Below are 13120 nucleotides of genomic sequence, written 5' to 3'. Positions count from 1 at the left end.
TCAACACAGCTCTGCTCTCCTCTGCAAAATGAAAGTATTCCCTGCATGGATCCATGGCATCATATCACTAATCTTAAATCCAGTCTTGATCATATTGGGATTTGAACATTTATAACTGTTCTCATACTTCTATCAAGCTCATATTATTTCTTTACATGTCTGTCGGCTGTACTGTGTTCATTTGAGTGTATTGCGAACCTCAACTCTTACGTGTTATAGACTGAATACTAAAACATTGCTATTCCTGTTTTGTCAGGCTGAAGTGCATGCCCAGTGTCATATACCATACACCGCCCTACCTCAAACATACATCTGCAAACTATTTGTTGCTTCTAACATCTAAAATGTAACACACAGTTCAACTATCTTCTCTCCCAGTAGAAATATGCCTATGCACTGCTTTCTCACTAACTGCTCTCCAACCTCCCATATACCACTCTGTCAGTAGAAATGTATTCGCTCTCTCTCTCTCTCTCAATGTCTCTATCTCTGTGTCTCTATCTCTATGTCTCGCTCGCTCGCTCTCTCACTTGCTCTCTCTCACACAGTCTCTCTCAATGTATTTTCAAGTCGTGACCGAAATACCACTTTCTTAATTTGACTTATCATCCTATCACTCCTTATCTGCCAATGTTTTGTTGTTGATATGTTGTTAGTATTATTGTTGATGCATCTTTAGCATTTGTCTGTGTTTTTGGCCCTCTTCGTTATAGGCTTGTGGTGACCCCAAAGCAAAACCATCCTATCTAATAGACAAGAACCTGGAGTCCGCTGTCAAGTTCATTGTCAGAAAATTCCCAGCAGTTGAAACACGCAACAACAATGTAAGTCTGTCTTTTGCATGTATATTACATATATATTACATTCTATTTAAGCTAATTTTAAGCCTTTGTATCTATACTATATGCAGTCCTTTCTCTATTGAACTACTAGGTCTGTACAATAAATGTTGTGTTTTGTCATACTTTAATAAAAACATTTGGGGGGGATCAAACAGGAATTGTAAATGACATTTTATCTGAGATTCATCATCCTATCTTTTCATTATTGGTGTACCACCCACATGTACATTTCCATAAATGTTATGTATGCTAATTCTATCTTTATAGCTAAACATTTTCAGTGCAACTAATATATTCTCACCATGTTTGTCTTTTCAAGTAATTTTTATCCCCAATGCTCAGCTATCACCGTTGGCTGGCTTTATATTTTGTTAGAAATGTTAAATTGCTTCTTTGGTGTAGCTGTGATGTGTTTTGCTATGTTGTTGTACTTTTTGCTGCAGTGGTTTATGTTTTACTGTCTGTGTTTTTCTTTTGCATGCTAAACTTCTTGGCTTTTTTCTGGAATATTCTTTTGGTAAGTTGAAGCTCCTCATAGTTCCTTTTTTTTCTACTGAGTGGCCGCAGATTCGACTTTTCTTGACTTTATTTCTCAACAGCTAAATGTCCCGATGCTTCTGAGCATGTGCAGGATCCTATCCTTCTCTGCTCTACTCCTAGAGAACAGGCTAGTCTTGCGAAATGGTGCTCTATTAATAAAGTTCGATCAAAGTTTAATCAATGTCTGCAAAAACACGATGATAGCATTCTACATAACAAAACTGACTATAATAGTATAACATTACTGTAAGACAAAAACAACACGGTAATTTCTTATGAGATTTTAGGATGATTTAGCAAATCGTTGCATTTTTCACTCATGTGACCAAAACTCAACACAGGTAGGCCATGCTATAGTGTGTTAACACCATCTGCTATAAAATTTGCTCACTGCATTCGGAAAGTATTCAGACCCTTTAACTTTTTCCACATTTTGTTAAGTTACAGCCTTATTCTAAAATTGATTAAATAGTTTTTTCCCTCCTCAATCTACACATGGGGATGGGGAGTGTTGCTGCACAGATATTTCCAGGTCTTTCCAGAGATGTTCAAGTCTGGGCTCTGGCTGGGCCACTCAAGGACATTCAGAGACTTGTCCCGAAGTCACTCCTGCATTGTCTTGGCTGTGCTTAGGGTCGTTGTCTTGTTGGAATTTGAACATCCACCCCCGTCTGAGGTCCTGAGCGCTCTGGTGCAGGTTTTCATCAAGGATCTCTCTGGTCTTTGCTCCGTTTATCTTTCCCTCAATCCCGACTAGTCTCCCAGTCCCTACCGCTGAAAAACATCCCCACAGCATGATGCTGCCACCACCATGCTGGTCTGGTTTCCTCCAGACTTGACATTTGACATTCAGGCCCAAAAAATCAATCTTGGTTTCATCAGACCATAGAATCTTGTTTCTCATGGTCTGATAGTCCTTTAGGTGCCTTTTGGCAAACTCCAAGGCTACATTCCAAACACATAAAAGACACACCCAATCCCCTCAGTCCTCAAATTAAGTGAACACTTCGGATGACATATCATGACGTCTGACGAGTATACACTTGCAGGGCGACGGAGGAAGGAATTATTTTTAAATGGATCGCCCTTGCCTGGAAATTCGTCGCTCGTTCATCCCGCGATGATTGTGTTTTCAGACGCCCTTAGCTTGTGGGTGCTTTATATGCGCTACAGTCAATTATGATTGCATGTCTACTTATATTAACTATATAGTTAATAATATATGCCTACTGTATGATAGCTCGCAAATTAATTAGATAACTAACCTTAGCCTGCCTAGCTGAAACATCTGAAGAAGAAAAATGTTTTCTACAATTTCCAAAAGATTACGAGACGTTTACGAGACGTGTTTGTGCCGTCATGTGCACAATTTCTAACCTTTTTACATTCGTTTTTACTTACACTTGTATGTTGACTTATCCATAGTCACGTTGAAGTTTAAAATCTCGGCTGACTTTTCTCAGCGAATGTACAATCAGTGCAAAATTAATTATGGGGCGTTTCAGGCCCTGAAGTGAACATAATTGTACATTCGCAAACTAGATCAAAAACAAGGGCTGAGGGGCTTACTTTGCAAACTCCCCTTGTTTGGCTAATCATTTGGACCAACGTCCAAGATGGTGACGGGGAGTCCCCCAAGGGCATAAGGTGAGGCTAAGTGGACGAGGGTGTGTCTTTTTATGAGTTTGAAATGCTGCCAAATTGGGCTGTCATGTGCCTTTTACTGAGGAGTGGCTTCCGTCTGCAGAGATGGTTGTCCTTCCACAGAAGAACTCTAGAGCTCTGTCAGAGTGACCATCGGGTTCTTGGTCACCTCGCTGACCAATGCCCTTCTCCCTCGATTGCTCAGTTTGGCCGGGCGGCCAGCTCTATGAGTCTTGGTGGTTCCAAACTTCTTCCATTTAAGAATGATGGAGGCCACTATGTGGAAATGATTTGGTAACCTTCCCCAGATCTGTGCCTTGACACAATCCTGTCTCGGTGCTCTAGGGACAATTCCTTCGACCTTATTGCTTGGATTTTGCACTGACATGCTCTGTCAACTGTGGGAACTTACAGTCGTGGCCAAAAGTTTTGAGAATGAGACAAATATTAATTTCCACAAAGTTTGCTGCTTCAGTGTCTTTAGATATTTTTTGTCAGATGTTACTATGGAATACTGAAGTATAATTACAAGCATTTCATAAGTGTCAAACGCTTTTATTGACAATTACATGAAGTTGATGCAAAGAGTCAATATTTGCAGTGTTGACCCTTCTTTTTCAAAACCTCAACCGCAATCCGCCCTGGCATGTGGTCAATTATCTTCTGGGCCACATCCTGATTGATGGCAGCCCATTCTTGCATAATCAATGCTTGTAGTTTGTCAGAATTTGTGGGTTTTTGTTTGTCCACCCGCCTCTTGAGGATTGACCACAAGTTCTCAATTAGATTAAGGTCTGGGGAGTTTCCTGGCCATGGACCCAAAATATCGATGTTTTGTTCCGCGAGCTAATTAGTTATCACTTTTGCTTTATGGCAAGGTGCTCCATCATGCTGGTAAAGGCATTGTTCGTCACCAAACTGTTCCTTGATGGTTGGGAGAAGTTCTCGGAGGATGTGTTGGTACCATTCTTTATTCATGGCTGTGTTCTTCGGCAAAATTGTGAGTGAGCCCACTCCCTTGGCTGAGAAGCAACCCCACACATGAATGGTCTCAGGATGCTTTTGTTAAGTTACAGCTTAATTCGAAAATTGATTAAATTACTTTTCTCCCTCATCAATCTACACACAATACCCGATAATGACAAAGCGAAAACAGGTTAAGAAATGTTTGCAAATTGCATGACACAGGACTGATGGTAGCGCTCACATTGTCTTCTCCGGACAAGCTTTTTTCTGGATGCCCCAAACAATCGGAAAGGGGATTCATCAGAGAAAATGACTTTACCCCAGTCCTCAGCAGTCTAATTCCTGTACCTTTTGCAGAATATCAGTCTGTCCCTGATGTTTTTCCTGGAGAAAAGTGGCATCTTTGCTGCCCTTCTTGACACCCGGCCATCCTCCAAAAGTCTTCGCCTCACTGTGCGTGTAGATGCACTCACACCTGCCTGCTGCCATTCCTGAGCAAGCTCTGTACGGGTGGTGCCCCGATCCCGCAGCTGAATCAACTTTAGATGACGGTCCTGGTGCTTGCTGGAATTTCTTGGGCGCCCTGAAGCAATCTTCACAACAATTGAACCGCTCTCCTTGAAGTTCTTGATGATCCGATAAATGGTTGATTTAGGTGCAATCTTACTTGCAGCAATATCCTTGCCTGTGAAACCCTTTTTGTGCAAAGCAATGATGATGGCACATGTTTACCTGTATATAGTCAGGTGTGTGCCTTTCCAAATCATGTCCAATCAATTGAATTTACCACAGGGGGACTCCAATCAAGTTGTAGAAACATCTCAAGGATGATGACATCCCTGATGTTTTTCCTGGAGAAAAGTGGCATCTTTGCTGCCCTTCTTGACACCCGGCCATCCTCCAAAAGTCTTCGCCTCACTGTGCGTGTAGATGCACTCACACCTGCCTGCTGCCATTCCTGAGCAAGCTCTGTACGGGTGGTGCCCCGATCCCGCAGCTGAATCAACTTTAGATGACGGTCCTGGTGCTTGCTGGAATTTCTTGGGCGCCCTGAAGCAATCTTCACAACAATTGAACCGCTCTCCTTGAAGTTCTTGATGATCCGATAAATGGTTGATTTAGGTGCAATCTTACTTGCAGCAATATCCTTGCCTGTGAAACCCTTTTTGTGCAAAGCAATGATGATGGCACATGTTTACCTGTATATAGTCAGGTGTGTGCCTTTCCAAATCATGTCTAATCAATTGAATTTACCACAGGGGGACTCCAATCAAGTTGTAGAAACATCTCAAGGATGGAAACAGGATACACCTGAGCTCAATTTCGAGTCGCATAGCAAAGGGTCTGAATACTTATGTAAATAAGGTATTTAAATAAGGTATTTCTGTTTTTTGTAATAAATTTGCAAACAGTTCTTACGCTGTTTTCGCTTTGTCATTATGGGGTATTGTGTGTAGGTTGATGAGGGAGAAAAGTAATTTAATCCATTTTCGAATTAAGCTGTAACTTAACAAATTGTGAAAAAATGTCAAGGTGTAGGAATACTTCCCGAATGCACTGTAATTCAAAACAACACAACACTGTTCTGCTTCTAAACAATGCTATACCTCAAGAAGATCTAAGTGCATAACTTGCATTGGTATTCAGCTGCTGCGTGGATGTTTCACTGGTAAAACTTGAATGAATTATCATTCATAATTGACAGTAGACATGTGAAAGGAGGTTGTCTATGAGTAGAGCAGAGACTGAGTGTGAAGTACAGAATCCCGCACATGCGCAGAAGCTTAGGACTTTTAGCTGTCGGGAAGAAGGGTCCATCAAAGTCAGATCCGCAGCCTATGACTTTTTTCTATGTTTTGCATGTTCTCTTATTTTCTATGTAGTAGATTCTTGTTTAAGTAATATTGCTAATGATTCATGTTTTTATCATCTTTCACACCTCAAGATCATTCAAGTGTTTCTATACTGCTAGGTAACAGTTAACTGTTAGGTAAAATTTTGTTAGGTTTTTGTTTGAAAAATAGAATAAGTAACATTTATGTTGTAGGGAAAGAGACCAGGGCTGTCTAACAAATGGCACCCTATTCTCAATATAGTGCTGTACTTTTAACCAGAGCCCTATTGGCCCTGGTCAAAATAAGCGCTCTACATAAGGAATAGGGAATAGGAATAGGGTGCCAATTGGGATGCACACCAAAGATAACAATCCAGCCAACATGACTTCACATTTGGTTTGTGAGAGGCTATCATTGGCTAAATAAAGGCCCCATTGTGACAGTGCTAAAATGCAGAGAAGTTATCAAGCGCAACATGAGTATTTTGGAATAATAACGTTTTTTGCTTAGAGCTCTACGTTTTTGAGTTGTCAAAATGTCACCCTGACCCGTTGTGTGATATCCTTGGTAGTATTTCTCAGGATATCAAGGGATGCTAACAGATTGAGCCCACTTACACTATCCAGAGAAAACATGCACTACCAAGCACAGATGGCAATGGGAACAAATTCATGATGAAGTATAAGATGTTACCACCATACTACCAGATTCCATCAGCCTATTTTACTGTGCTCATCATTCATTATCCATACCATGAAGCTTTGTGTGTCCTGTAAAGTTGAACTTGAATATAAAAACAAAATGTTTCAGTTTACAACCATGTTTTTCTTTACTTCTACAGCAACAGCTTGCACAACTACAAAAAGAGAAGTCTGAAATCCTTAAGAATTTAGCGTTGTATTACTTCACATTCGTAGATGTGATGGAATTTAAGGTATGTGCAACTAAGCATCATTCAATGTAGTGAAAAAAGAGAATATCTTATATCTTAACATTAAAAACCAAAGTCTATCAGAATTCCAGTCATTCCAATAAATGTTATATCGCTTGATCTCCAAGAATAGGACCTGGAAATATGGAAGTATCGATTAGCCAACTTGTTTTACCTGAGCATAAACCCACAACGAAGGACTTATTGGCCAGCCCTACACTGTTGTTTATGATTTTTGTTGTCATGGAGGACTGATTGGGCTCATTGATTCGATTTGAAAAACATATGCTACGCTCATGGAATGTTTAAAGGGCAAATCCACAGAGGAAACTATAGCATAACGGTCTCCCTGTCTCTATTTTGGTGAAAAGCTGAGGGATGGGCCTGGAGAAATAAACCACTCTCAGATTAATAGACATAGCTATGGATGCAAGGACTGACCATCCATGATATCAAAATTGTTTTAACCATGTTATGAGACTATACAGTGTTTGTTTACATTTTGGGTTCTCATGTAGTGTGTGACAGTTGAATTAAGCTCATGAGGCATTTATAAGTTATATTCTTCAAGAATCAATGGATATATAGATATATATTTATACGTCCAAATATGGATGTAGCAACTACAGATTGCCCTTTTAAGTCTATCAAAAGTGTGTGAGTTTTAGCATGTGTCCATTAGACCTATGGATTTTGTTTGTTTGTTAGCAGCATGAATTAGATTGAGCAATAAAAGCCACTGGTTTCAAAAACAATGATTTATAGGCAGCTTGAACTTGTTGAATTCAACCATTATTATTAAAATTAGGTACGTGAACAGCAATCCACAACAACCACAATTCGTAAGGCGCAAATAGCTAAATGAGAGAGCAGCAGTGTGATTCACATCAATGCGCTATGTAGATATCAGTAATAAGTGATATCCGTATCGCCATAGACTATACCACTGCTGTCATCTTTACCTCGCAAGTGTTTATTCAAGTTGGATAATCTTTGGATGCCGACAGCAGTCGCACCATTGGAAGACGTGTTGGACTGTAGCCTACAAAAGCCACGTCCTGCTCTTTTCCCGCGATCCAACTACACATTTGGTGTGTCACCATAGTGGTCTCTGATTTATGGTCAGACTCACTCAGGTGGAACAAGCTTGCCTTTTTTCAATGCTGATTTGAGTGTCATTGAGCAAACATTCTTTCTGAATTTAAAAGTAATCCTCGGAAGTAATCATCTAGTTTTTCAAAAGTATCTGTAATCTGATTACAATATTTTAGCTGGTAACGTTACAGATTACAGTTACGTTACTACTCATTTACATTACATTTACGTCATTTAGCAGACGCTCTTATCCAGAGCGACTTACAAATTGGTGAATTCACCTTCTGACATCCAGTGGAACAGCCACTTTACAATAGTGCATCTAAATCATTTAAGGTGGGGGGGGGGGTGAGAAGGATTACTTTATCCTATCCTCAACCCTGACTGTACATGTATAATGATAATCCATCACAAATAATAGTTACTTATCATCAAGTTACTATACTGTGAAATGTACATCCGTCTAATATCTTTCTCTCCTTCCAGGACCATGTCTGTGAGCTACTGAACACTATCGATGCTTGCCAAGTCTTCTTTGATATTGTAAGTTAAAAGGCACATTGACCTGTACATAGCATTTAATTACAGGATGCTTTCTCAAATGTTTTCTCAAAGATTATATTTCATATACTGCCCTCAGAAAGTAGAATTAGTCCTTTTGGAAGTTTTTCTTGGTAAGCCATTTTCATGATTTTTGTCTTTGTTGTTTAGCACCCCTCCTTTCCTTTGTTTGCTTAAGCGGAGGCCCACCTGAACTCTTGCCTTCAGAAAGTATTCATACGCCTTGACCTAATTCACATGTTATTGTGTTACAGCCTGGATTCAAAATTGAGTATAATTCTCACCAATCTACACACAATACCCCATAATGACAAAGGGAAAACATGTTTTTAGAAATTTTAGCAAATGTATTGAAAATGAAATACAAAAATATCTAATTTAAGTTTTCACACCCAGAAGTCAATACTTTGTAGAAGCATCTTTGGCCGTGATTACATCTTTGTCTTTCTATGTAAGTCTCTTAAGAGCTTTCCACACTTGGATTGTGCAACATTTGCCCATTGTTCTTTTCAAAATTCTTCAAGCTCTGTCAAATTGAATGCTGATCATTGACAACTATTTTCAGGTCTTGATATAGATTTTCAAGTAGATTTAAGTCAAAACTGTAACTCATCCACTCAGGAACATTCACTGTTTTCTTGGTAAGCAACTCAGTGTAGATTTGGCCTTGTGTTTTAGGTTATTGTCCTGCTGAAAAGTGAATTAATCTCCCAGTGTCTGATGGAAAGCAGACTGAACCAGGTTTTTCTCTGGGATTTTGCCTGTGCTTAGCTCCATTCCGTTTATTTTTTATCCTGAAAAACTCCCCAGTTCTTAATGATTACAAGCATACCCATAACATCATGCAGCCACCACAATGCTTGAAAATATGTAGAGTGGAACTCAGTAATGTGTTATTTTGGATTTGCCCCAAACATAACAGTTTGTGTTCTGGACAAAAAGTGAATTGCTTTGCCAAATTCTGTCAGTAATACTTTAGTGGCTTGTTGCAAACAGGATGCATGTTTTGGAATATTTGTATTCTGTAGAGGAATCTTTCTTTTCACTCTGTCAATTAGTTTAGTATTGAGGAGTAACTATAATGTTGTTGATCCATTCTCATTTTTTTTCCTATCATAGCCATTAAACTCTGTAACTGTTTTAAAGCCACCATTGGCCTCGTGGTGAAATCCCTGAGCGGTTTCCTTCCTCTCTGGCAACTGAGTTAGGAAGGATGCCTGTATCATTATAGTGACTGGGTGTATTAATACACCATACAAAGTGTAATTAATAGCTTCACCATGCTCTAAGGGATATTCAATGTCTGCTTTTTTTATTTTTACCCATCAACCAATAGGTGTCCTTCTTTGCGAGGCATTGGAAAACCTACCTGGTCTTTCTGGTTGAATCTGTGTTTGAAATTCACTGCTCGACTGAGGGACTTTACAGATAATTGAATGTGTAGGGCACAGAGATGAGGTAGTCATGTTAAAAACTATAATTGCACACAGAGTCCATGCAACTTATTATGCAACTTTTTTTAAGCACATTTTTACTCCTGAACTTTAGGCTTGCCATAACAGAGGTTGAATACTTATTGACTCAAACATTTCTAAAAACATAATTCCCCTTTGACATTATGGGCTATTGTGTGTAGGCCAGTGACATAAATATCTACAGTTAATCCATTTTTAATTCAGGTGTAACACAACAAAATGTGGAAAAAATTAAGGTGTGTGAATACTTTCTGAAGCCAGTGTAGATTGAAATGTTTTTAGGTTCAGATTTAATAGTTTGGATGTAGATTCTATTTTTGTTCCCATATCTCTTTTTTACAGACTGTAAACTTTGACCTGACCAAGAACTACCTTGACTTAGTAGTGACCTACACTAACCTAATGATGCTATTGTCTCGGATTGAAGAGAGGAAAGCTATCATTGGCCTCTACAACTACGCCCATGAAATGACACATGGATCAAGGTATGTAGGGTGGTGTCTCTTCCTGTCTATGTCCTTTCTCTGGCTCATCTCTGAAATTGTCAATCTGCATTTGCACCATCCCTGTAAAATAATATTAAGATCATACTTTAACACAATGCTAATGTACTGTTATACCAATTGACAGTGGCCGTATATTAAAATCACGCAGTAATATAAAAATGCATTCTTAAAATATTGTATGGAAGTTACAGACCTAGTTTAGAACTAGTTTAGATACACCTGAGAACTACCAATGTCAACAACATCTTTATTTGTATTTATTTTTTTATTTAGTGATCGAGAGTACCCGAGGCTGGGACAGATGATTGTTGACTACGAGAACCCGCTGAAAAAGATGATGGAGGAGTTTGTTCCCCATGGGAAGGTGAATATAAAGTGTCACCTGTTTCTCAACATTTTATGTTCTTTTCCTGAGCACTGACAATGAAAACATTGGTTACAATTTATAATATAACTTTCGGTTACACTTTACAATAACTTTGATGCTTAAGCAATGATTATGTATGCATATATTGCTTATACAGTTTTATAAATGTATAAATAGTTGATTAATGCTTGTTCATGAAAGTTATTATTAACTGTCATAAACCAATATATCTCTCTCTCCTCCCTCCCCTGTAGTCGTTGTCAGACGCCCTGCTCTCCCTCCAGATGGTGTACCCCAGGAGAAACCTGTCTGCTGACCAGTGGAGGAACGCACAGCTACTCAGTCTCATCAGTGCACCCAGCACCATGCTCAACCCAGCCCAGTCAGACACAGTGAGAACACAATATATAGCATATTCCACTTAGTTTTGATCCAAAGGGATGTGTACAGTACAGTGGGTGTGTACAGTAATGTCATCCCCGCGGGAGTTTAACCCATTACTATGGTGTTGCTAGTGCCACATCTCTCAAATCACACCATTTTCTGCTCACAGGCATGTGCATTTACCTATGATTCTGATTTGTTCTAGATGCCCTGTGAATACTTGTCCCTGGACGCCATGGAGAAGTGGATAGTTTGTAAGTGTTTGTTTTTATTTAACCTTTATTTAAATAGGCAGATCAGTTAAGAACTAATTCTTATTTACCATGACGGCCTACCCCGGCCAAACCCGGACGACGCTGGGCCAATTGTGCGCCGTGCTATGGGACTCCCAATCACTGCCGGATGTGATGCAGCCTGGATGTGTGCATAGAGTGGAGTCTGATCTAATTGATTTAATAGGTTTATACCATTGGAGGGAAGGGGGAGCGTGATCGTTTTTAATTGTAATTCATTGTTCAGGTTACAGGCTTGTGAAGTCATACAACACTTTAAAACATATAAATCAGTTGAAATATTCTCATTCTGCACAAATACTGTTCAAAATCATATTTCTGTGCCTCTAACTTTCTATCTGACTCTAACTTTTGATTGTCAGTTGGCTTCATTTTATGTCACGGGGTCCTGAACAGTGATCAGGCAGCTCTGAGCCTGTGGAAGCTGGCTCTTCAGAGCAGCACCTGCCTCTGTCTCTTCAGAGACGAGGTGTTCCACATCCACAAGGCTGCTGAGGACCTGTTCATCAACATCCGCGGGTGAGAGACACTAACTTTCTGAGCTAGTTTCCTGAAGACAGATTAAGCCTAATCCTGGACTGAAAAGCTTGGTCAATGGGTACAGTTTGAGCATATTCCCATACAGCTGTTAAGTGTGTGTGTGAGTAAGTATGTTAACTATTCTCCCTTTTCATTTCATAGCTACAACAAGCGTGTGAATGACATCAAAGAGTGCAAAGAACAAGCTCTGTCACATGCGTAAGTGCCTCATAAATGCATCTTATTGCACCAAGAGGTTTTATATGGTATTTGTCACAGTATCCTCTCATTATGAAATTGTTGCCGATTTGTTTTTGTTTTGTTACAGAGGTTTGATGCACAGAGAAAGACGCAAGTTCCTGAGATCTGCCCTGAAGGAGCTGGCCACAGTCCTATCTGACCAGCCAGGGCTACTGGGGCCTAAGGTACTGCACTAGTGCTCTATTTTGATATTTTGACACTTTTTTTTATTTAGACAGTATGGAAATCAGATGGGGGTACGGCAGGTGGGAGAAACAGTGGGAAGGGTGGACACAGGGATTGAACCCCAGTCTTAAGTGGGAAGATTTGTATGTGTGACTCCTGCAAGGAGTGTTGCCACTTAATGACGGCTCTTCACCTACCCTGCTGCGCGACTGCACTCTAGTTGTGTTAACATGATAATGTTACATAAGACTAATGTAGCGGACACGAGTCGGGCAGGGTTTTATTTAATTTATTTTATTTCACCTTTATTTAACCAGGTAGGCTAGTTGAGAACAAGTTCTCATTTGCAACTGCGACCTGGCCAAGATAAAGCATAGCAGTGTGAACAGACAACACAGAGTTACACATGGAGTAAACAATTAACAAGTCAATAGTACAGTAGAAAAAAAGAGAGTCTATATACATTGTGTGCAAAAGGCATGAGGAGGTAGGCGAATAATTACAATTTTGCAGATTATCACTGGAGTGATAAATGATCAGATGGTCATGTACAGGTAGAGATATTGGTGTGCAAAAGAGCAGAAAAGTAAATAAATGAAAACAGTATGGGGATGAGGTAGGTAAAATTGGGTGGGCTATTTACCGATAGACTATGTACAGCTGCAGCGATCGGTTAGCTGCTCAGATAGCAGATGTTTGAAATTGGTGAGTGAGATAAAAGTCTCCAACTTCAGCG

General features: G+C 39.7%; 1 protein-coding gene across 8 annotated transcripts in view; it reads left to right on the top strand.

The window, feature by feature from the left end:
* Positions 1-13120, top strand: part of LOC135519255 (nck-associated protein 1) — a 55831-nt gene that overhangs the window by 11260 nt on the left and 31451 nt on the right. For 5 of the 8 annotated variants that reach the window (XM_064944391.1, XM_064944389.1, XM_064944387.1 and 2 more), the window contains 10 exons: positions 714-824; positions 6669-6761; positions 8340-8396; positions 10232-10374; positions 10669-10759; positions 11017-11154; positions 11352-11400; positions 11802-11958; positions 12121-12177; positions 12287-12383. In XM_064944391.1, coding sequence (XP_064800463.1) covers positions 714-824; positions 6669-6761; positions 8340-8396; positions 10232-10374; positions 10669-10759; positions 11017-11154; positions 11352-11400; positions 11802-11958; positions 12121-12177; positions 12287-12383 — 993 coding nt within the window. The remainder of the gene's footprint in view (positions 1-713; positions 825-6668; positions 6762-8339; positions 8397-10231; positions 10375-10668; positions 10760-11016; positions 11155-11351; positions 11401-11801; positions 11959-12120; positions 12178-12286; positions 12384-13120) is intronic. The other 3 variants (XM_064944388.1, XM_064944386.1, XM_064944392.1) reach the window with 1 other exon arrangement.

The sequence above is a fragment of the Oncorhynchus masou genome, chromosome 29, assembly GCF_036934945.1.
Source record: "Oncorhynchus masou masou isolate Uvic2021 chromosome 29, UVic_Omas_1.1, whole genome shotgun sequence".
Lineage (NCBI taxonomy): Eukaryota > Metazoa > Chordata > Actinopteri > Salmoniformes > Salmonidae > Oncorhynchus > Oncorhynchus masou.
The sequence above is the reverse complement of the archived record's forward strand: the minus strand, read 5'-3'. Positions and strand labels throughout refer to the sequence as shown.